The sequence below is a fragment of the Fusarium phalaenopsidis genome, assembly GCF_050370095.1.
Source record: "Fusarium phalaenopsidis strain FUZ10S chromosome Unknown contig_32436, whole genome shotgun sequence".
Classification (NCBI taxonomy): domain Eukaryota; kingdom Fungi; phylum Ascomycota; class Sordariomycetes; order Hypocreales; family Nectriaceae; genus Fusarium; species Fusarium phalaenopsidis.
Genome location: NW_028145377.1, coordinates 58,333 through 82,981, shown reverse-complemented (window position 1 = coordinate 82,981; position 24,649 = coordinate 58,333). Strand labels below are relative to the sequence as shown.

General features: G+C 40.8%; 4 protein-coding genes across 4 annotated transcripts; 1 reads left to right on the top strand and 3 right to left on the bottom strand.

The window, feature by feature from the left end:
• Positions 1 to 119: 119 nt before the first annotated feature.
• Positions 120 to 2,658, bottom strand: LRP88_14963 (phosphotransferase family protein; the record flags this gene model as incomplete). Its single annotated transcript, XM_083251297.1, has 3 exons — positions 120 to 983; positions 1,537 to 1,945; positions 2,480 to 2,658. 3 exons carry the CDS (start codon positions 2,656 to 2,658, stop codon positions 120 to 122), a joined length of 1,452 nt encoding a protein of 483 aa, XP_083092940.1.
• A 16-nt stretch (positions 2,659 to 2,674) lies between these two features.
• On the top strand, positions 2,675 to 4,147 carry LRP88_14962 (uncharacterized protein; the record flags this gene model as incomplete). The annotated part of the gene is made up of 4 exons (XM_083251296.1): positions 2,675 to 2,869; positions 2,996 to 3,122; positions 3,203 to 3,571; positions 4,098 to 4,147. 4 exons carry the CDS (start codon positions 2,675 to 2,677, stop codon positions 4,145 to 4,147), a joined length of 741 nt encoding a protein of 246 aa, XP_083092939.1.
• A 15,111-nt stretch (positions 4,148 to 19,258) lies between these two features.
• LRP88_14961 (transcription factor domain-containing protein) lies at positions 19,259 to 21,350 on the bottom strand (the record flags this gene model as incomplete). The annotated part of the gene is made up of 3 exons (XM_083251295.1): positions 19,259 to 19,595; positions 19,697 to 20,166; positions 20,232 to 21,350. The coding sequence occupies 3 exons, from the start codon at positions 21,348 to 21,350 to the stop codon at positions 19,259 to 19,261; spliced, it is 1,926 nt and encodes a 641-aa protein (XP_083092938.1).
• A 1,116-nt stretch (positions 21,351 to 22,466) lies between these two features.
• Positions 22,467 to 24,249, bottom strand: LRP88_14960 (major facilitator superfamily domain-containing protein; the record flags this gene model as incomplete). Its single annotated transcript, XM_083251294.1, has 4 exons — positions 22,467 to 22,815; positions 22,875 to 22,993; positions 23,057 to 23,508; positions 23,565 to 24,249. The coding sequence occupies 4 exons, from the start codon at positions 24,247 to 24,249 to the stop codon at positions 22,467 to 22,469; spliced, it is 1,605 nt and encodes a 534-aa protein (XP_083092937.1).
• Between the last annotated feature and the right edge of the window lie 400 nt (positions 24,250 to 24,649).

Below are 24,649 nucleotides of genomic sequence, written 5' to 3'. Positions count from 1 at the left end.
CTCGCTGATGGAGGGCTTCGACTTGCATCCAAATTGCACCGCCCTATTGAATTATTTATATAGTTCTCTGTTCAGACAGACCATGCAGATCGACCTTGGGGTTGAACTACAGCCTTTGCTCAGAGACCCTCCAGAGCCCTTTCTAACTGCCTCCTCACCAGCCACTCCGGCGAATCATCCCCCTCATTCATTACTTTATCCAGCAACACGATACTCTCACACCTGGCCCCCCTCAACCCCCTCTGCACCGCAGCATCAGAAATACCCGCCATGGCCCCAACACGGACTGCTGCTAGTGCACCAATTGAAATTGCCAACCCCCCGATATCAATGCCCGGTTGCGCCACTTGAGTATCACCCCAGTCAATAATGCCGGTGAGTTTCCCTGCCGTGGGGTCGATGAAGATGTGCTCGCCTTTGAGGTCGGCATGAGACAGGACAGCCTCGCTTTCGTCTGCTGGTAGAGGAGAAGCCATGTACTTCTGTATATCTAGCTTTGCCAAGCCTCCAAGCTGTCTGTTACCCTTGATACGATTCCACGCCTTCAAAGCTCTCCTTGAAAGATCCTGTTGATTCACATCCTCGCTGTGCGGTACTCCGATCTCTTGTGCTGCCCAGATATCCAAGTGTCCCAATGCCTGCAAAAGTTCGGCCAGATCCTTCTCGGTTTCTGCAGTTACCTTTTGCGACATATGCTCGACTGATATTCCCTCCACCTTCTTGTACAGCCCATATCTCCATCCTCCGTTGGCAGTGCCCAGGCAAAGAGCGATAGGGACTACATTTCGCAACTCATAGGATATGCTTTGTTGTATCAATTCTAATATGGCCTTTTCCCGTCTCAGCGACTCGATGTTCGTTTGCTGATACGCCGGCACGCGTAGAATGAAGTTTTCGTTGACAGTCCAGACGATGTGGTCACCGCCCTCGGTGCTGCGTTGCACGTGGACCGGTTTGGGCACCATCGGAAGACTCTCAAGGAGCTCGATAGCGGCATCGTCGGTGAGATACAGACGTTGATCCATGGTATAGTTATGGCTAATTCGGGGTTGAGGTGCTTCGAAAGTTGGAATTTGCTTGTGGGTAGCATAATGAGGAAGGGTCTGTGGCTAGTTGAAAAAGCTAAGTATTAAACGTGTGAGTCATCCGGCGTGATAATCATTTTACGGACGACTGGATGCATACTGGATGATGGGCGACTGATAACAAACCTGTCCCTGGAAGACCTTGTCCTTATTTTGCAGTTTTTCTTTTTTTTTTTTTTTCTATGAATGATGGCAAATCGCTATCAAAAAGTTGCAAGAGCCCTAAACAAGCTGTACGTCTCAGTAAAGTAGCCAACTAGACAGGCTGCAGCCCAACACACTGTCAAAGCTTTCAGCGCGGCATATTTAGAAGCAACGAAGTTAGGTAAGCAGGTACCTCGATACGAGAAGGATAGGGGACTACCCCAATACGAGTAGATCTTATATAAGCTCTACCCACCCCGCCTCAGAACAATGGAAGGCAGGCACATCTTTCTTTTCTCGGCTTCACCTTTCTTTTGGCTTTTTCTCCGTCGTATTCTTCTCGTTCCTCTGCATCCTCGTAATCATGTTTTCCTTCACCAACCTGCTCCGAAAGACCCCATTCCTCCCTACCCAGACCCATGATATCGCGCTTGACCCACTCACCGTTGACACCAAAACCCTCGCGACCGAACTTGGTCAAGGACGCCTGAGCAGCGTGGACTTGGTAGAGAGGAGCCTGGACATGATCCAGAAATACGATGGCTATCTCCACGCCATGCTGAGCATCGTGCCAAGGGAGAAGCTGAAGCAGACGGCCGAAGCATTGGATCGTGAGCGGCAACAGGGGAAGCTGCGTGGGCCATTGCACGGGATCCCCATTGTCGTCAAGGTTGGCCAGACTCTCCACGGCTCGGTTGTCCATTTCACTCTTCTCACTGTGCTAGGACAATATTACGACTCATCCCGATCTCGGTATGCAAACGACGTGCGGATCTTGGGCTTTGCAAGACATGAGGCCCCACGCAAATGCCCCCCTTGTTGACAACGTCGGTCTCGGATATCTCCATTGAGTACAACACATAGTAACTGGGCTAACAGACGGATGCTTAGCTCATTCAAGCAGGGCTCATCATCATTGGGAAGACCAACTTGAGCGTGGGTTCATCCAACACAATCCTCGATGCGAATCTATGTTGACTTGGGGGGTTAGGAATGGGCATACTACCGGTAGGGAATCCCTTGAACCAGCTGCCTGCCACTGGTAGATGTTAGTGGGCGAGAAGACGGCTCATTCTCTGCAGAAGTTACACGATCCCGAGTGGTTGGTCAGGGAAAGGTGGCCAATGTCAGTCCGCGTACGTCCGGGGGGGTGTTGACCCAAGCGACACCAACAATGGTCACAGTGTATGTATCATCCATGTTGTACCCATGTTCGAGTCTTCGTGCTAAAAATTAGCTCTCTTCAGAACCCCTGCGGATCGTCAACGGGGTCGGCTGTCGCAGTCTCTGCCGGATATGCACCGCTCTCTATTGGGACGGAGACGGATGGATCCCTCGTGTCTCCAGCGGCAAGGGCAGCTCTGTACACTATCAAGCCCACCATTGGGCTCGTGTCCCAGGACGGCATCATACCTATTAGCCATACCATGGATTCCGCTGGACCCATGGCGAAGACACCATATGATCTTGCCACTTTGCTCGACGTGATTGCAGGGCCTGCTGCTGAGGGCTCGGGCGACTCGTTCATCTCAGCCCTCAATGGTTCTTGGGGCGAGCTGTCCATCGCCACTATCGACTTCAAGAAATGGTGGCCAGGAGAGGATCATCTCAAGCCTGTGGAGAGTGCAACCAAACAAATGGTGAGTGAGGTTTTTCATGTCTCTTTATCCTGTCCCGGGCTCTTTAAGTTGTTTCCTCTTTGCTTGTTTAACCCCTATCCCCGTCTCCCTAGCTCTAGTATCTTCTTGCTAAACATAGCAACGTAGCACACGGAGATTCAGGTAGCCTACGACAAGATGGAAGGCTTGGCAAAGAGATACATCGGCGACGCACCACTTCCGCTGCCCACGGCATTCATGCTTGACGGGCGCGACAGCGAGGACACCATCATGAGTAAGTCACTCGCCCATTTTTCATTTAGAGCACTATTTCTTGGGCGAAATCGCTTGATGTTAACAAGACCACACACACAGTGGCCGACTTCAAACAGGACATTGACAAGTTCTTGAAGTCGGTGGAGCATTCCAAGGTTCGTAGTCTTCGGGAGCTCATAACTTTCAACATTGAGCATCCCGACGCCGAGATGCCGGCTGGTAAGCTTCTCCTCCAGGCTTCCCAGGGCCGCTCTAATCTTCCATTCGCGCACCCAGGCTATTATGACCAGCAAATTCTGCTCGAAACAGAGGACCTCGAGCTATCATCCGAAGACTATGACAAACATCTCTCTCACCTGAGAAAGGTCGCGCGGCAAGAGGGACTGGATTACATTTTCCAGAAGTACGAAGTCGATGTCATCATCGGATCCAGTGACACACCCATCACGGCTTTTGCGAGTGGAAGCGGTAGGTGTATCCTATCCATTAAAGAAACATCGATCGCGGAATAATGCTAACGGCGATGATTCCTGCAGGCTATCCTGTCGGATCGGTGCCCTTGGGATACCTGGACTTCAACGGAAGACCATTTGGCCTGGCGGTGCTGGCTGCCAAGGACCAAGAGGCCAAAATATTGAAGTTCATGAGTGCCTGGGAGGCCACTTTCGGTCCCAGAAAACCGCCACCAATGCTCCAGTAGTCTACTCGGCGTCAACTGAACTGCCCTGGCCCGCCGCGCCCTGTTCCATCCCCACGGTTGGAAAGAGAGCAACCAATGGAATGACAAGCTAGTACACCACATCAGGGTCACTCTTTGCTGCAACCAGACATCGGTTACCCTCCTATTGTACCACGTGACTCAATGTCTGTTTGCACGGGGCTGTCGCATCAGGTCAGGACATCTGCGCAGATGGTGAAGGATTGGGTTGGCGGTGTTCCGCGCCGGCTTCTCATTGGGCTCAGGCAGGTTGCCTACTGACTTGCCGTAGCGCAGGGGGAAGCAAAGTGCGGGATGTGCACGAGGAAGCTGGTGAAGACCTATGAGGCTTTTTGAAGCGCCATAGTGCACAGGTAGACCCTACGGTGCTTGAAGTCTCGGATCACCTGCCTATGACTGGCTATAAAATCGAGGAGAATTCGGTCACTTAGAGTCTTCTACTTGGCCGTGCCCTACATGCGATCAGGGCAGTTCAGTTCAGAATCACCATATCAACATGACTCAAAATACCATAGAACAGCACAGTCCACGCCCCAGCCAAAGGAAGCTGGGAATCTTGAGGCTCTTCATCTATCCCACAAAATGACTACCCTTCAGTCCTGTTGGTGCCCAGATTGGGATCATAGTACAGACATAATACGACATGGCGATCTCCCATGTACATGCTTGTATCAGGAAGTTACAGGAATAAAACAAGGCTTGTGTGAAGGTGAGCGACAAGTGTTTTGCTGTCCCCTGACGGCCTGAGGCAACTACTGGGTCCACAACAGTGGTGATGTTCAACACTGCTTTCTGGTTGCTACACCAGTAATGAAAACAGTATTGCCTTGTTCCTCGGAACAAGGCGGCGTCGATTGAGAAAACAGCATTGACCTGTTCCCAGGGACAACCTGTTCCCAGGGACAGGGCGACATCAATTAAGAAAACAGTACCTATGGCCTTCAGTCACTTAGATCTCTCTGGAAACCCTTGTCGCCAGCTATCCTGAAGCTGCTTTGAGATCGTTTCACGCCGGATGTCATATCGGATAGCTCACAGTAGAGATGTTGACCCGGTTCTTCAGACCGCGAGGAGATTTCAACCGGACGGCCTGAGCTGGCTAGCCTGGTTCGTCTGAAACCGGACGGTTGGTTAGACGGCACTGCTGTTCGATAGCGGTCGCGAATAGCAGTCTCAGCCCGGCGGCTGTCTCAGCCAAACCGGCCGAGGGCCATTCCTGTCCGTCGTGTGAAAAGAGGATATACCGTCAGCCGAAGTCCGATTTGGACCGGCCCAGGTACCTAGCCAAGCTTTCCACTTCATTATCGAGTGTCCTAACATAACTGTCGATTTCCTATATATACTTAATTCGACTTGCCCCTAGCACTCGCTGCCTCTCCTCAGGGTGGATCCGAGGATGTATGTGAATTTGTCGTGATTTCGAATTACAGGCATGTCAAATAACATCTCACGAGCTTGACTAGCTGAATGATGGAAGCATGGTAACCAGCAACCAGCGAAGCCTTAATATTCCTTAAGTTTAATGCCCCGGCTACTAATACAACCTAGTTATACTCGGTACCTTGAGCATATTACCAGACGTGACTACACCCTGTTCAAGACAATGCCAGCATCCCCTCTGCCAACATAAATCCGACACGACTGATTTATCCCTCGGGACCCTCCATGATCGTCACAGCTCAGCAGATCGCCTTGATCCCCTGCTAACATAAACTAGCACGGCTAGGTTTATTACCTGAGGAAACTAAACTGTCACAACTAAGACCGCGCGGACTTAAGCCCTAGGGGGAGCCCAATTCGCGTATCCTATGGTATCGTAACCGCTAAGGTCGTAAAACATCGTGCCAGCATGGCGATCTCAGCTTCTTCCCGTGGATCAACAGCCCCCGAACTCTCGGCCGTCGGCCTTACTCGACGCGATTGGGAGGTTCGATATGACGTATCCTGCGTTTACAACGAGCGAGTATGCGCTTCTCCCGTTCTATCTGGACGACAGCATGAGAGCATCTAGCGCGGATAGAAACTGGACCGCCGAAACAACAAAGATATGGGCTGAGGTCGGTTGTTCGCCGGTAAAAGTCATCGAGGAGGGAAGGATCAAGGGGGGCAGCGCGGAAAGGATACTTTACTTTATCTTCAAAACGACTGGAGGCTGTTCTTTTGCGCTTTACCTCGATCTGCGCCAAGGTTTCCCTCTACTGGAGTACAACAAAATTCGCTACATCGGGGATTGTCCAAAATCCTCAAAGTCCTCGGACAACCAGAACCTGTTTCTAGCCTACTGAGCTGCACTCGTTGACCCCTCACTCGAAAAATCAAAGGACGTCAACCTCACAACACTGCTATGCGATTTGTCCTTCTATAAACAACATGTCCGTGTAACACTTGATTCTTTCAATTTGCACTCAATTTGCAATCTATTGGCAACGGCACAACGAACTTGCAAGACCCAGAGACGCTTGGTTTAGAGGAGTTCAACTTTACATCGTACTTCTACTCCAGCTCAGAATTCGTCACTCCGCTGAATGAAAACGGGGATTGGGGAGTCGCCAACGCAGGCGGCTTGTGCATAAACTTCTGTAAATATGCCATGGGTCGTGGTTAGGAGGTTGACGCTGAATCGCTCTGGGGCCCGTCTGTACTCAAAGAGCTCGCCGAGTCGTATTAGCAACGGTCTTTCAGCCTTACCGTCTCGGATCATCTCACAGACCAAAAAAATCCGATCCAAGGCTCGGCAGAATCAGCCGTGTTCCAGACGAGTATCACTGTCAATAGGACATTCTCGATTATTTCCAAGATGTTACTACTGCTGGCTGCATTCTCTCTGGGTTTCATTTATCATTTCACGAGTTCCTCCGCCTGTGCACCTTCGTCAATTGCTGACTTAATCGACATCGCTCACCATAGTCCCGAAATTGTCAAACTACTCGAGAATATGGATACAGCCGATGAGGAGCTTTTGTTAGATACTCTCGGAGCGACTGGTCTCCAGTTGGCTTTTGGTCGCCCACCTATGGGCAACCACCTCATTGTGAGGCAGGCAGGCGCGGGACAACCCAAAGAGCTCCACCGTACTAAGCGACCAAAGCCATACTATAGGCCTATTAAACCTTGGATTCTAAGACGGCTCACTGGTGGCGCACTAGTAGCAGTCTTGGTTGCTGGTATTGCTTTTCTATCCTATCTAAACGTACGTCCTTACGATCTTCTATAAGCGTATTTTAAAGTAAGCTATTAAGCTTAGTTTTTTTTTAAAGCTAAAAGACCTTTTAAAGCTATTTAAGCTTGTTTCTCTAGGCCTTTTTATTTTATAACTTAGAAGGCTTATATAATATAATAAATATAATAACATACATAATAAGCGAGCGACGCGCTTTTCCTCCTTATACCTAGCCTTCACTTAATTAATTGATTTGTTAACCATAAAACATATCAGACCCAAATATTAAGGCTAGAACCCTTCTTGCCCTTCAGGCCCTTTAAAATAACCCAAACCTATGTATTAAACCTACTACAAGGATCTATAAGATCTCTAAGGCAGTGTGACGATCGTATGTTCCCAAGGGATAAACCGGTCGTGCTAGGTTTATGTTGGCAGAGGGTTATTGGCGTTGTCTTGAACGAGGGTGTAGGTCACGTCTGGTAATGTGCTCAAAGGTATTGAGTGTAACCAAGTTGTATTGATAGCTGAGGTAGCTATTGCATCAGAAAGTGCTAATGAGCGTGTGCTATATACTTTGGGGCGTCCTAGGTGATCACCGTGTTCGGTGGTGCAGTCATTGTGATCATAGACGCGATCACTTGTGATCGCAAGGTGATCACTGTGATCGCTCATGGTGTCGTGGGTGATTACTACTTGATTGGTGGGTTTAGTGGGTATCCTTCCTGCTCACGTGACGGGTGCTTTGTCAGGTCGTGACAGGCAAGATTACGTCGCCGGCAGGATAGCATTTAATCTCGAGGCGATATTGTTGAACCCGATCTTGAGTGAATTGCTTGATTGATTGTCTCTGACTGACTCTTGCCCCTCTTTTGGGCTGATGCTATGCGCTATTCCTATTTGAGATGTGTCTTGTCACGTGACTTTGCTTCAACTGGTTCCGAGGCTCGTCTGGTCAAAACCCATTGCGGGATCCCCTGCACATTCTCATATGAATAGGACCGCTTCGGTTCAACAGATATTATCCCTAACTCACGCCGACTATCTGATCTAGAGAAATAGATTATAGTTTAGTTTATTCTTAACCTAGATTCACGAGGATTTCCTCCCCGATTACGTGCTATAGAAGAAATAGCTAACTAACTACTTGCCGACCGCAATGCATTACTTATTAGCAAGCACTAGGCTTATAACTTTATTAAGTAATATAAAGAGGTTAAGATGTGTTTTTTTTATAAATATAACTACTAAAGAGCTAAATGCAAAGATCTAACTATTATTTATAATTAGTTTTAGCTTATAGCAAATATAATCGCGAAGTATAGCATCTAATTAGATAATATCTAAAACTTTAATAAGATTAGCTTTCTTATAGGCATAATTATAAGCAGAATAGTTATTATAGGTATAAAAAGGCATAGATGACTAAAATCAGTGCAGCCTAGGAGCTGGGAATGGATTATAGTTATTTAGGCGGTTAACGCAGCTAACTAGGTGTCACGGCCATGACATGGGCCAGGCGGGGAAGCATGGCAGAAAACACCCTAACTAAGCAGGACCGAGAAAACCGAATGTCACTTCCCTCGGTCCTGGGACCAAACGTTAAAAATATCAGCCCTACCGATAGACCAAACCCAGAGAACATCGGTCCAAAGATCAATCATAAGTATATAAAACATACTTATTATACTTTCTTATATACTAGCTACCTCAGCTATTAATATAACTTAGTTATACTTAATACCTTTAAGCATATTACTAGACATAACTTATAACTTATTACTTAGACTATGCCTAGCACTCTCTACTAATATAAACCTTATATAACCGGTTTATCCCTTAGGAAATATATAATCGTTATATATTAATAGCTCTTATTTAGTAATGTACTATATACTCTAAGTAATACTATTACTATAGCACCTAATACTGGATCTCCTTCTACCCCTCGCAGCAAGCTGCCTGTTACCCCCCAACAGGGACAGCCCGCGACTAAACCAGAGGAACCTAATATCCTGATAGACACTAATGACGATAGCGAAGAATATATCGTCCCGGCCTTATACGAAGACGAAATCCGCAAACTTAGGAATAAATATAACCACCTAAGCATCCAGCATAATAACCTCCTAGACGGCGCACGCAATAACGCCAGGATCACTTAGGAACGATTGGCTAGCATAGAGGCATTAATAAACGATATACAGGAACGTTTCCGCTAAGCCATAGAATAGCAATAGCAGCAATACTAGCAGATAATCAACGAATAATAGAACCGGATCGACTGACTCACCACGCTCTAAGCTTAGTAAAACGACCTAGTATAATAATAGGTCTATGATCTCGGTAATCTGACGTTTAAGCATACCGCCGCTAATACTACCTATAAAGACATCAGCGAGATTATTAAACCTAAGGACCTAGAACCATTTAATAGATAAGCTATATATATTAGGATATTCCTTATATCCCTTAGAGTATACTAATAGTATTTTCCTACTAGAATGGCTAGTGCTAAAAGTAAGGTCTTATATACTAGTAAATGCCTTATAGGTAATATACTTACTTAGTTTAAACCTAAGCTATATGACTTTCTCGGGAATAAACCTATTAAGGAAATATAATTCCTTTTTACTAAGTATAAAAACTTTAAAAAAGCAATTAAATATAACTTTAGGATTATTAATAAAGAATAATAGGCTATATAGAAACTTAAAAACCTATAATAAATAAAAGCCGCCTTAACTTATATAGCTGAGTTTATATAAATTACCTTATTTCTTAACTAAGGAATAAGTACCCTCTAGATTATTTTCTATAAAGGACTTAAAGATAAGGTTAAGGATAAACTCTATAAAATAAAAAAACCTAATAACCTCTAGGACTATATTAATATAATTATTAAAATTAATAACTAATAATTTAAATAATATATAAAAAAATCTAATAAAAGATAAATTTAGGGTAATAAAAATAATACTAATTAATCTTAAAGGCGAGAATAAACTAAGGGTAATACTTCTTATAAAACCTACGCGGGACCTATAGAACTTAGAGTAGCCTAGAAAGATAGCAAAGATATTAAATATTATTACTACTATAAGAAGGGCTATAAGGCTAATAAATATTAAAGGAAATAGCGAGAAATAAAGGAAAGGCGCTATTAACTAAAGCCATAATAGCCCTTCTTAAAAGGTAAGAAATAAGTAAGGTCCACCTAGGCAAATACTAAACCCTAGATAGCTATCTATACTATTAAAATACTTAGAATAGCTCAATAAGGATATAATAAAACTAATATCTAACTAGATAAGCTAGATATACTATATAGCTAAGTATACCTCTTAGAGAAATAAGCGGAAGGTAATTATATAATTAATAATATTACAAAGGAATAACTCTATAAACCAATTAAACCCTAAAAAACTAACCACTCGCATATTATAAAATACATAGGATAAAAACCACTCCTAGAACCTAATAAAAAAAGATAGTAACTAGGTAACCTAATGCTATAATATATTATCGCCGTGACTAGATACGCTGAATCTAAAACTAAAGAATCTATAATATCCCCTTTAGCGCAATAAACCTTAAATAAATAAACTGACTTCTAAGAAGCCACTATAAAAGGATTTAATCATAAAAAATAGATTATAAAATACAAAGAGAAGAAATAACTACTAGTGCCCGCTATAGTCTACTAAAGGGACTACTAATAAGATAACCCCGCGCGGTATAACTATACCCTATGCCCTCGATACTAGATTAAGGCATCACGGGAATATAATAAAATCTATAAATAATAAAAAATAAACTAATATAATAAATTATTATATAATAATTAAATTATTAAGATAAGTAATAGTAATATTAATTAAACTAAGTTTAAGTATATAGCTTAAAAACTATAAAAAGAACTATACTAAGAGCGCTCTAAGAAGCCCTAGAAGAGTAATAAAAAACTATAAGAGGAGGAAGACTACCCCTAACTATATAATAAAAATAATAATAGGTATTAGAATAACCTAAGGGAAAGGTATATCTAGACCGCATAAGAATATATAGAAATATTAAATAAATAAGAAATCTATATTTAAGCCTATTACCGGGAATTAGCTAAAAACCCTTAATATTTAAAAGCACCTTTTAATCTATAAGATGATATAAAGATATACCTAATATACTAGGAGTATATTAGTATCTCTTAGATATTATATTAATACTATTAGTATAAAACTTACTAAGAGGAAAAATAAGAATAAGATTACTTCCCTATCTTACTATTATATTAACTAAATAATAAACCTTACTTATAGTATAAAATAAAAGGGTATAAAGTAATATATTAATATAAATTTATTAGCGTCGTAAATATATAATATTTTTTAAAACTCTATTATATTACTTAAGAGAAAAAATAAATTACTTATAAGATTAAGGACTAATAGAAAATAATTAGCTAAGAAAATAAAGAAAACCTAAGAGCTAAATAAAAATATTAATATTAAAACTAGCTGCATAGCTAGGATAATATATATAACTATGACGCCTATGTAAATAATAAGTATAAATTTAACTATACTAGCTATGCTTTAGTAATATTAAAAAACTAAATACCCTATCTAATATAAGGCGATAAGTAGATAAATAAGGGAATATATTACCCCAGAAGGCCCTTTACTCTACCACCGGAGTATATAAGTAATAATACCTAAAACTAATAATATAAATTAAAGGAAAATAATTAAATACTTTAGTAAATAGTAAAGCTAAGTAGAACTACTTTGACCTAATAACGGCAAATAGATTTAAGCTATTATAGAGATATAAATAGATACCTTACTTAGTTATTAACCTAGAAGAAACCCCTTTTAACTATAATAATAATATTATTAATAGCGAGATTAATTACCTTAAAGTTTTTATTAAAAGAAAAAACTAAGGTATTTTATTTAATATTATACTAAATAAGTAATATAATCTTATACTTAGGTACTTATAGTTATAATAATTTAACCTATATTTTAACTAAAAGACTAGCTAAGTGCTCTCTTTTAATAATAAGGCACCTTTTATAGTAAATAACAACTTAAAACACGATACGAGATCTTAAACTTTTACTAAAGGAACTAAAAAAGTTAGGCAAAAACAAATATAAAATACCTCTCTACCTATAGGGATAAGATATAAATATTAAAAAGGATAAAAATAATAGTAATAAAGAATAATCGCATAAGTTATATAATAATTCTATAAACTTAAAAAGGACCTAGCTCTATAAAAAAAACTATAAGATAACCTAAAAGAAGAAAAGCGACTTAAGAATATCTTATAGTAATATTATATCTATAAGAAACTCTTCGCGGAAGAACTTAAAATAGGCCTACCCGAGTATATATATTATAACCTAGAAATTAAATTTATTAATAAGAAATAACCTAGCTTTAATAAATTCTACCTACTTAATAAAGCATAACTACTAATATTAAAAGAATATATTAAAGATATAATATAGAAAGGATATATTAGGGAAAGTAAGTTATTTATTAGATACCTTATTATATTTATTCTAAAGAAAAATAAAAAGCTCTAGCTTTATATTAACTTTAGGATACTTAATGCTATTATAATTAAGGATTATATACCACTACCTCTTATTAATAAGTTAAAGGATTAACTTTTTAGCATAAAGTATTTCATAGTACTTAACCTTAAAAGAGCCTATAACCTTATTTAAATTAAAGAAGGATATAAATAAAAAACCGCTTTTTATACTAAGTATAAACTATTTAAGTACCTTATTATACCCTTTAGACTTATTAATATACCTATTATATTCTAATAAATAATTAATAATATACTATAAGAATATCTAGATATATTTATTATATATTACCTAGATAATATCCTTATTTTCTCTAAAATAGAGAAAAAATATATAAAATATATCTATAAGGTATTATAAATACTATAAGACGCTAAGTTATTAATAGAACCTAAGAAAAGCAAATTCCATACCTTAGAAGTAAAATTCCTTAGATATATTATCTCCTATAACGAGATATAAATAAACCCTAAGAAGGTCTTAATAGTTAAGGAATAAAAAGAACTAGTAAATATTAAGGAAGTATAAGCCTTTCTTAGATTTACTAATTACTACTATAAATTCCTTAAAGCTTTTAAATAAATAGCTATATTATTAATAAAACTCACGAGGAAAGATAAAACCTTTATATTTAAGAATAAAGCTAAGGACGCCTTTAATAAAATTAAGGAACTTATCCTAAGTAAACCAGTGCTTAAGATATTTAACCTATCTTAACTAATTAAACTTAAAACTAATACCTTAGACTTCGCCCTAGGCGCCCAAATTAAATAATAAGATAATAAAGGACTCCTATACCTAATTGCATTCTACTCCTATAAGTTATATAAGGTAGAACTAAACTACCCTATCTATAATAAAGAATTCCTCGTAATTATTAATACCTTTAAAGAATTTAGGTATTACCTCCTAGGAAGCTAATATTAAATTAAGGTATATATAGACTATAAGAATATTACCTACTTCGCAAAAATATAAAAACTTAGCGGATAATAACTCTAATATGCTAAATACCTCTTAGAATTTAATTATATTATTATCTATATTAAAGAAATAAAAAATAATAGAGCTAATACTATTAGCTAATACCCTAACTTAAATATAAAAAAAACTAAGATAAAGAAATAACTCTTATAATTTATATAAGAAAGATACCTTATATAATAAATTATTATAATAACTTATATAATAAAATAAGGCAATTTACTACTTATAAGAATCTTAGAATATAATAAATACCTCTTAGATAATAAAAAAATAAATAAATAATAAATATTATAAGAATTATAATATAATCTTATATATAAAATATATAAATACCTATTATATAAATACTAAGGAATTAATAAAACCCTAAAATAAGTTAAAATAATATTTACTTTTCTTAATATAAAGAAAATTATTTTAATTATTACTAATTAATGCGACCTCTATATAAAAACCAAGGCACGACGCTATAAACCATATAGAAAACTACAACCACTCCTAGTTATATAATAACTATAGGACTTAATCACTATAGATTTTATTACTAAACTACCCCTATTAGAAGAATTAGCTATTAGAAACTTCTATAATAGCATTCTTATTATTATAGATAGACTTATGAAATTTTCTTATTTTATACCCTATAGAGAATTAATAATAGCAAAAAAATTCACTTATCTCTTTTATTTTTATATTATAAAAACATATAAACTACTACTTAAAATCATTATAGACTAAGGACTATTATTCGTATTAAAATTCTAGCAGAGCCTCACGGGATACTTAGGAATTAATTATAAACTCTTTATTATATATTATAAGGAGATAAATAAATAAATAAAACGCATAAACTAAATACTAAAATAATACCTTTATTACTATATTAACTATAAATAAACTAATTAAGTTAAAAAGCTACTAGCCGCCTAGCTAGCTTATAATATAGTAACTAATAAAAGCACTAAGGTCATACTAGTATATATTAATTTTAGATTTATACTAGATACTTATTAATAATCCCGAGATATTATTATTAACCCTAAGGCGATCCTTACTAGCGACTAACTATAAAACCTATATAAAGAAATAAGATTAAAACTTAAATTTATTAGAAATAAAATAATAATATATATTAATAAGAAAAAAATCAAGGGACTAATCCTCTTAGAGAGAGATATAATTTACCTCGCAATAAAAAATATTAAAACTAAATAATAAAATAAAAAACTTAACTATAAATATATTAAACTATATAAGATTAAATAAAAAATCTTAAAATATAATTATAAATTAAACTTATTACCTAAGGTTAAGCTTTATTTAATTTTTATATTTCCTTACTTAAATTAATATAAAATACTATTTAAGTTAAAATTAATAATAAACTAGGGATAAAAATTAATAAACTAAAAGAATATATTATAAAAACTATTCTTAATATAAATAAGATTAATAATAAAATAATATATTTTATTAAATAAAAAAACTACCTTAACTTAGAAAATATATAAAAACCCCTAAAATACCTTATTAATATATAATACCTTTTAAAAAACTTTTATTAATAACGCTAAGTATAGGCTTATTAAGACTAATAGCGTTTTAATTAATTAAGTTAATAGCCCTAAAAGAATATACCTCTATAATAATAGATAACTCCTTATAGAGCTCGCCTAACTCCTCTAAGGCATATAAGCCGCGCTTAAAAGCCTTATTACTACGCGCTTTAAGTAACCTCTTCTACTTCTAAATATAAGTAAGCTTAGCTATTACCTCCTCTAAAGTAGCCTCTACTTTAGCCTCCTTACCTTTTAAATATTTATGCTCCTAGATATTTTTTATAACTATAAAAGATTAACTAAATTGCTATAAAAAGCACTAATATTTACTTATAAAAAAAAGCCATACCAGCCCTATTATATATAACCTTTATATTAATATAATTAAAGTAATAATTAAAGTAATTAAAAACCACCTTATAGGATAGGCCCTAGTAGAAATAATAAGTATAAGGTATAATTTTAAAACTAAAAGCCTTAATATAAATAAAAAGACTTTATGCTTTAAAAAGCTTTTATAAAAAAATATACTTAGAAACTTAGCCTAATATTATATTAATAAAAAAGAATTTTTATAAGTTAGAGTTACTTATTAATAATACTTAGCTACTAAAACTAGTCTTAAGGGCAAGACTAATAGGGAGGGAACCTCGTGTCATAGCTATAATATAAGCCAGGCGGGGAAGCATAGTAGAAAATACCCTAACTAAGCAAGACTAAGAAAACTAAATATTACTTCCCTTGGTCCTAGGACTAAATATTAAAAATATTAGCCCTACTAATAGACTAAACCCAGAGAATATTAATTTAAAGATTAATTATAAGTATATAAAATATACTTATTGCACTTTCTTATATACTAGCTACCTTAGCTATTAATATAACTTAGTTATACTTAATACCTTTAAGTATATTACTAGATATGACTTATAACCTATTACTTAGACTATGCCTAGCACTCTTTGCTAATATAAACCCTACACGACTGGTTTATCCCTTGGGAAATACACGATCGTCACACTAGGCGATCTAGTTATTTATTATTAATGCGGGCTAATATTACCTCGCTAATTAGTACTAAGATAGTAACCTCCCGGGCGATTAGGCTATTGCAATGACTTAAAATAGCTAGATTAATAATGAGATTAGTCTTAAGTGGCTAAAGCACTTTAACCGGTATATAAATAATTAATTAATTAGTTCTTATTATCTTTTAATCCTAGATAGCTATAAAAGTTACTACTCTGTTGACTTTGAGAGATATTGCGAGAAAAATAAGATTATCACGCTTTATATACCACCTCATTTGTCTTATCTGCTTTAGCTCCTTAATATCAGGTACTTTAACCTGCTTAAGCAGGCTTATAGTCGGGAAATTAAGTATCTAATTTGTAAAATACCTTATTTTTAAGAAGGTCTTGTATAAAATAAAACTCTAGAAAAATAAGCTTATAAGATATATGCCTAGGATTTTATTACCCTATATTATAGCCTATGCGCTTTTCTATGAACTGCTTACCTAAGTAATATCTGCTTAGATAAGCAAGATATAAGGGAGTGTCAATACTGCCCCTTCTAGGCTTATTTCCCTTTTAGGAAGGTCACGTGACTTCGGACTTAGGGCTTTATCATAAACCCGATAACTCTATTAAAGCTATTTCCTTTCAAAGAGTATGTCCTATCTGGTTTTAAATATCCTAGTTTAAAATCCTATAGGTTTTAACTTCTATTATGCTATAACTCGGCTTTTAGTCATCTGCAATTAGCAAAACTAATAGGGTTTTAAAGCCCGGAATTAGGGCTATCCGACAGTATAACTTTTATCTAAATCGGGCTAATAAATTCCAAGCAATTAGATATATAAGCTATAAATTCTCTTTTTAAGATAACTCCATAGATCTTCAACCAATTCAGACAATAAGAACATTAATAAGAAGCTAGTCTTCTTTATTTTAACCCTACTATTTATTTAATTTACTTTTATTACTCTATAATTCCTTACCTAGCTAATTAGCTTTTTATAAAGACTAATTTCACTACTTATTCACCTCCTATCTCTATTACCTACCCTACACCTTATTCAGACCTTATAGTCTATATTTTTCAGTCTTTTACACCTATATTTTAAACACTAAGTTCTTCCTATCCTTTTACGCCGCCTACTAAGCTACTATAACGACAAGTAATATCAAGGGAGGTTTTAGAGGAGCCAGGCTTATTCCTTTAGCCCTAGAAAGTATTATATTAAAACTTAATAAGTAGCTACGGACTCCAACGCCGGTTAAGGAAGAGGTTAGCCTACCTAGGCCTTAGGTTTCTAGGACCCTAAAGACTATTCTCGAGGCCACTTCTTAGACTAAATACCTTAAGAGATGTAAAAGACTGAAAAATAGAGGAAATATAGTCTTCAAAGACTATAGGGTAGGTAATAGAGATAGGAGGTGAATAGGCAGTGGAATCAGTCCTTATATAAAGCTGATTGGCTAGGTAAGGAATCATAGAGTAATAAGAGTGGGGCAAATAGAAGATAGGGTTAAAATAGAGAAGACCAGCTTCTAATTAGTGTTCTTATTGTCTGAATTGATTGAAGATCTTAGGAGCTATTTCTAAGAGAGGGTTTATAGCTTATATAGTAAATGGCTCGGAATCTATTAGCCCGATTCGGATAGAAGTTATACCGTCGGATAGCCCTAATTCCGGGCTTTAAAACCCTATTAGTTTTGCTAGTAACGGATGACTAGAAGCCGAGTTATAGCATAATAGAAGTTAAAACCTATCGGGTTTTAAACTAGGATATTTAAAACCGGATAGGAAATACCCTATAGAAGGAGACGGGTTTAACGGCGTTATCGGGCTTATAATAAAGCCCTAAGTCCGAGATTACATGACCTTCCTAAAAGGGTAATAAAATCCTAGGCTTATATCCTATAAGCTTATTTTTCTAGAATTTTATTTATAAAAGACCTTCTTATAAATAAGGTATTTTACAAGAGACAAATCAGAAGGCATCAGAGCAGCTCTCTAGCCTCCATTCTAGAGGCACTTAAGTTATTTTCTAAGGGAATAAAGGCAATAATATATTAAATAGCATTATTAAGGTCTAAGAACTAAATTCTTTGATCTTACGGGCGAACCCGTGAGGAAGGTTGTTTCCCCCTGGAAAAACCAAGACCGGAGAAATCCTTCTCCGTAGCCCCGCTGCGAGCCCTGCACAAAACCCGCAGCGAAGTCACAGCTAGTTCTTTTCCTTTTCTCTCCCTTCCTTAGTCTTAGATATTCAATCAACCAGTTCACCTTAGCTGCATAAGCTCCGGTCCGACCCTAGCATTTGATAGTTAAATAAGACCCTTAGTAAGCAGCGCAGAGCAAAAAAGACCTACCTATATAATAAAGGGAAAATAACTATAGATAAGGGTAGGGAAGCTATTAGTTAAATGGATATTAATACGCAGGGAGTGGCTGAATTTGTTGAACAATTCAACTGTGCTAAAAACAAGGCGCGCCACATAGTTTTTGGCACGATCGCAATTGCTCCTCTTATTCAACACGCCCCTTCAGCGTAGCTACCTTCCAGGGAGTTACGCTGGCCGTAGCACTTACGCGATACTTTCTGCTCACACTGGGGATCAAACGCTGGGTCTTAGCGGCGCGAGGCTAGCCATTTTCGGCAGTTTCAGGCTTCAACACAGAGTGCGGTTACCTCTGAGACTCTTAATTGTTGAACAATTCAACTGTGCCAAAAACAAGGCGCGCCACATAGTTTTTGGCACGATCGCAATTGCTCCTCTTATTCAACAGAATTATCGAGAAGTAGCGATTGAGGCGGGTTAGCGCGACTAAAGGAAAGCCGCTATGGAATATACGGCAAGGCCAGTTATAATAAAAGAATATATCAAATTATTATTTATATATCCGGGGAAGAGGATAGTAATTAAGATTAATTAATTAAATACTTTGTTATATTTTAATCTTTAATCTAGTCTTAAAGACTAAGATTTTTAGAACACTCGCTTATATGGGATACTTGATTGTGGAGCACGTTATTATATAATTAATAGTTATTTAATATATAAATATAATTAAACCAGCTAGCTTAATAGACCGTACTAATATTAATTAAAACTTAGTAGACGTTATTAAGGAAATTTAAAGCCGGATCATGCAAGTCCGCCCACTGATACATCGGTGCTCCCGTGCTTGTGTTGCTCATTAACTCACACCACGTATCATAACCGCTGATGATGGACGCCGCCTCACTATCTGCCGTACCAGACAGAAACGGCGCGCTGTCACAGTAGGTGTGCGCGCCTTCCTCGTCAAGGTGTGGCCAGCAGAGCTTGAGGCTGATATCGCGGCATTTGGAGCTGTTGGGGTTCAGTTCCGCCATGGCGCCCATGATGGCCGACGACGTCGTGATTTGTGAGCGCCAGTCAGGCGCGAGTGAGTGACGAGGGTTTTGCCTTAGGCAATGGACAGGAATCAAAGTTGCGTGGAATAGAAAGTACCTGACGTATTGTCTAAGCAAACAGCGCACGTGAGTCACGAGAGAGCGGCAACTTACAAGATATACCACGCCGCGAGCCTGGAGTGGGACCGAGACGCCCAATAGCCTTGGATCGACGTAATGGTTTCCTTGGCGGCGTCAAGACACCTAAAGACCGCTAGGTTTTCGATACTTAATGAGCTCTGCTGGGTGTTTGAGAATGAGGCTCGCGCCCATCGGACAAGAAAGGGGCGGTACATGACGATTCTGAGGTTTCTGTACCGCCATTTCGAGATGCCAATGCCGAGCGCGTGTTCAGATTTGGGCGGAGGCGAGGCAAAGTAGTAGTGGGGCACTTGAGCGAGCCAAGAGCCGATGCATACGTCGTCCAGAGCAATCAGCTCCGCAGCTGACGGGAAAGGACTAGTGATGAGGCGATTGTAGACGCTCATTGTGCTGAGGTGATAGGCGGATTGAACCCGAATGTAGGTGTATTCCGTCACGCCATCCACCTCTGGTGGGCAACAAGTTGAAGCCGATGTAAGATCCTAACAGAAATCAGTGAAAAATATAAAAATATAAAAAGTCGCCGACGGTGTAGCCACCCACTGACCTTCTCGTGGATATTCTGAGGGAGGGCTGCCTCAACACCGGCCTGCGGCCAGCTCAGTGGTCTACCATAGGTGATGGTGGCACCCACATCGAGGACGCAGAGGCACCACCATGCTCTGCGCCGGAATTCCCTCTGCAGAGGCGAGATGCTGTCCCCTTCAAACTCCTTGTGAAGGCCCAATCCAATGGCAAGCCGGAGTGCCAGGCCGCCATAGTTATACCCGCTGTTGGGCTTGTTCCTCTTTTGCAGATAGTTTGCTGATAGGCCAAATGCCTGGACAAGAGTCAAGTTCCCAACCTCGAGGTTGTCTGATAGCAGGCTCTTCTGCGCCGCCTGGAAGATGGGCAAATCGGTGGCGTCGGCGGCGTTGCTGCTTGCAAACGACCCGAGCGCCGCAAGAATGTTTGCGAGAATATTCCAGTGGTCCTTGTTTGTGCAAGGCAAGGTGCCCGCGTACTGCGCCCGGAAGGTGGGCTCGTGTACGATTGGGAACGTGGAATGATAGAGGGCGAAAAAGGCGTCAATGAGATTCTCTACTGCCACCCGGGTCAGCATGGCCTGGGTGCGAAACCAGCGGGAGTGATCTGAGTGCTGTTGAAACAGAGACTCGATCTGATGCAGTGCAACTTCCACATCAACTTCTTCTCCGTCTGGGTGGGCTGAGAGGATTTGACGCAGCAAAGCGGCCCCGGAAACCGCACCCAGGTAACCTCTGTTGTGGTCGCCCACAGTCAGGGCAGCCATGCCATCCATGATGGTTTGAGTAGAGTCCCCATTGAGGGAATCCATACCCGACCAACGAGATGGATCGTACGTGCCCCATGATACCTCTTGCTCGTTCCACTCAAAGCTGTCGGCTAGAGTCGGGGCAATCTCATATGAGGTGGCCTGAGATCCGGGCAAAGGGCCTGCGTTGGCTCCCAAGTTGGTGCATGGTGCTAGCTGCGAGATGTCAGAGGCAAGAGTCACCAGGTTCGCTGTTGTTGAAATGGAAGGCCGAGCGTCTGGTGCCGGGGCTGGTGGTTGGGCGAGGCTTTGGGGTGGCGACGTGGCAGAACAACTCGGAGTTACAGTAGGCAAGCTAGCTGACCCCGGTACTGCACCCTCACCTCCGTCCATCAGCTCCGCAATCTGGCTGTCGGTGTAGTGGCATCTCAAGAGGGCCTCGGCCCTTTCAAGACGTTCCTCCAAGATGGTGACATGCCTGCAGCCGTCTCAGTCACTAGCCGGCACCTGAACGCTTCTCGCGGGCAAAGGTGCCAATAGAGACCTACCTTCGTGTCAAGCGAGTCCTGCTGTGCTTGTCATATAGGCAGTGGCGTCTATACTTCCGACAAATGGAGCACACGGGCATGACGCCGTCGCACTTCATCCTTCGCCGGCGACATTCACGACACGGGGTTGGCTCCTCCGCCGTGGATCCACTAGGCGGGCCTGCATGCAGAAGAGAAGCCTCGGGGAGCTTACCTTCCATGTCTCAGACTGGATGCAGGATACCCGGTCGGAATATTTGAGCACCAGGTCTTGGGAGGATGATGAACAATGAAAGAATTTCAACTCGATGGAACCCTGGAGATTGGAGGTGTGCCCCCACGGCCGGATAATTTGGGGTGACGATTTAAGCGGGGCGCCTCTGCTAGCGCACGGGGTAACGTTCGCTAGTTAGGTCGTAAGCCCCTTTCATTGTGGGGATGTTGAAGGCTTGACGTAGTTGAGTGGGATAATTCTAACCTCTATTCTTTTTTGGTTGTCTTGAATCCAGCAATGTGTACGGCGCTTGATCTTTATACAACGCCTTTAAAATGAAGATACTCTGTCTTGGTACGACTGTGGTCTGGGCTGGCTCTGACAAGAGATCACAACGTCCAATTAACAGTACGGAGGTTCGTACAGATTGACCGAGCATGACTATTGACGGTCTAGCGCAAAGGCTAATAGAGCAAGTGGGTTATGATGTACACTTCGCCACCCGCTCCCATGCCTGGGAAATTTGTCATGTTTCATGATGTTCCGCGCGTGATTGTTCTGGATTTGACCTAATGGTTGGAACATTGGAGAGCACATGATACTATGGGGCTTCTCCAACGCCTTGCAGGCAATTCTGCATCATGTACTATCTCAGATGGGGGTAACACGCCTGTTCCCGGAAATCCTCACATCTAATCACCTCGGATAGTGAAGCCTTGGGTCAACGTGAAAGGGGAGTGATGGCTGCCTATGATCTCTACGACGGGCTTATAGAAGATATCTGAAGCCCTTCTGCATCCTTAGCGCCTCATCTGCCTCGTCTCTCATCTGCTGGGCAACATCACGTTGCGTCTCCCAGGCTTCCTCCTGGTCCTCGAGCTGCTTGTTCATCCTCACAAGCATCATGCGGAGGGCCAGTGCTCCGACGACGGTGGCGCCGAACATGGCTGTGACAATGCCGTAGCTCCCGCGGAACCCATTGTCCTTTAGGCCCCAGACGTACGAGCCGGCGATGTTGCCCAGCTGGGCGAACGCGTTGATCAATGCGATAGCGACGGCACGTTTGGCTGGTGGCCGGGGAAAAGTTGAGCTGATCCAAGAGTAGAAGACGATGTAACTGAGGGTCAGGGCCAGTTAGTAGAGGTTGGGCGGCATCGCGAGTGTTTGTGAACTCACCCGGCATAAGAAGCTGCTTGTAGAAAGAGAGCAACGTATCGAGCAGCGACGTTCCCTGTACACATGCTAATAATGAAGCCAACTAAGCCGATACAAATTGGGCATACAATATGCCAAAACTGGTAAAGAGTGTCAGCCAAGTGGCAGAAGGCATTGGATTTATGTCAGAATCGGAGACGTACCTTCTCCTGGGATCGATCGGAGCTCCATGCAACGATGAGAGAAACGATACACGAGAACAGCCACGGCGGCGAGCTCATGAGCAGGGTTGGAACGTAGTCGAGACCAAGCGTGCCGGTGAGAGTGGGCTGCGTCAAAGGTAAGCATGTGTCGGCTAGTATGGGAGGGATGGGATGGCGAGGAATCCTTACGAAGAAAGCGTTGAACGACAGACCAACCACGTATGCGGCGAAAGTTATCATCATGACATAGATCTTGGGGTCCGTGAGAGCCATGTACAAGCCGTCAAAAGGCCCCTGACCTTCAGCATCCACATCAGCCTCGCCAACATCCTCGATTATTCGGAGTTGGGCCACTTCAAGCTCTTCCCTGGAGAAGCCCTTGGTGTTGTGTGGAAGATCAGGAAGAATAAAAGCTGCAGCGATAGCAATAGCCATGGTTATGGCACCCTCAACTAGAACAAAATTGTCAGCCGTGTCGCATTCGCCGATAAGAAGGTAGAAAGCTTACTCCAGAAGAGCCAGCGCCAAGAAGCATGCCCCAGAACCCCGTCCATTTTCGACAGCACTCCAGCTGCAATGAGAGCTGAGAATGCGTTGGAAATAAGGTTACCGCAAAATAGGATTGCGTTCCTCTTGGTAAGTTCCCGACGCGTATACCACTTAGAGAGAATAAGTAACGCGCCAGGGAGGAAAGCGGCCTCAGTAAAGCCCAAGAAGAAGCGGACAGTGACCATTCCCGTGAAATTATAGGTATTGCCTGAAAGAGTCGAAATCAGGCCCCAGATGAGCATAATGGTTGCCAGGTATAGCGAGGGTCGTTGGATCCGGTTGATGAAGATATTCGAAGGGACTTGCATAAGGATATAGCCCACGTAGAGAATACTGAGGCAGGTCGCATATTCGTTATCATCCAGCTTCAAATCCTCCTGCAGACCTCTGAGGCGGGCAGCGGCGATGTTGTTGCGATCGAGATAGTTCATGATGTAAATGAGAACGAAGAGGCCGCAGCGAGCATCGAGCTTGAGCTTCAGGCGCTTCTTGACGCGCGCACGAGTTGCTGGATCCATTGGCGAAGCAGCATTGATGCGCTCACTGAGCGGCAACATCTTATCCGAGTTTTCCATTGTCTCGATGGTCGGCTTATCAGGTGGAGGTGCACCTGTGGTGCCCGACGTGTTTATGTTGTCGGCCATGGTGGTGTGTCCCGGATAGGTCTTGCACAGCTGAGAGTCACCACGACGGTTGGCACCTTTGGAGCAAAGATTATGATAGAAAGTCTGGAGACTCCGGGGTTGTTATCTGGGGTAGATGAGCTCTAAAATCCGGGGTATGGGGAATGAACGAAGACATTTATCTGAAAGGACATGGTGTTCACGTGCTCCCACTACGTAGTAGTCTTGAAGACCTGGTTTCAATGACTTTGTCGGCGAAATGCTTCATTGGGCCTAGGAGAGTGCCGTCGATCGTGGAGAAGGGTGATTGTCCACCACCAATCGGAACGCAGAATCCCCCATGGCCATGTTCCAGCACGGCGCTCGGCGCTTCTGTGGGGGGCTGACAGTCAGCCAAGCTAAATGTGTGGGGATAGTACAC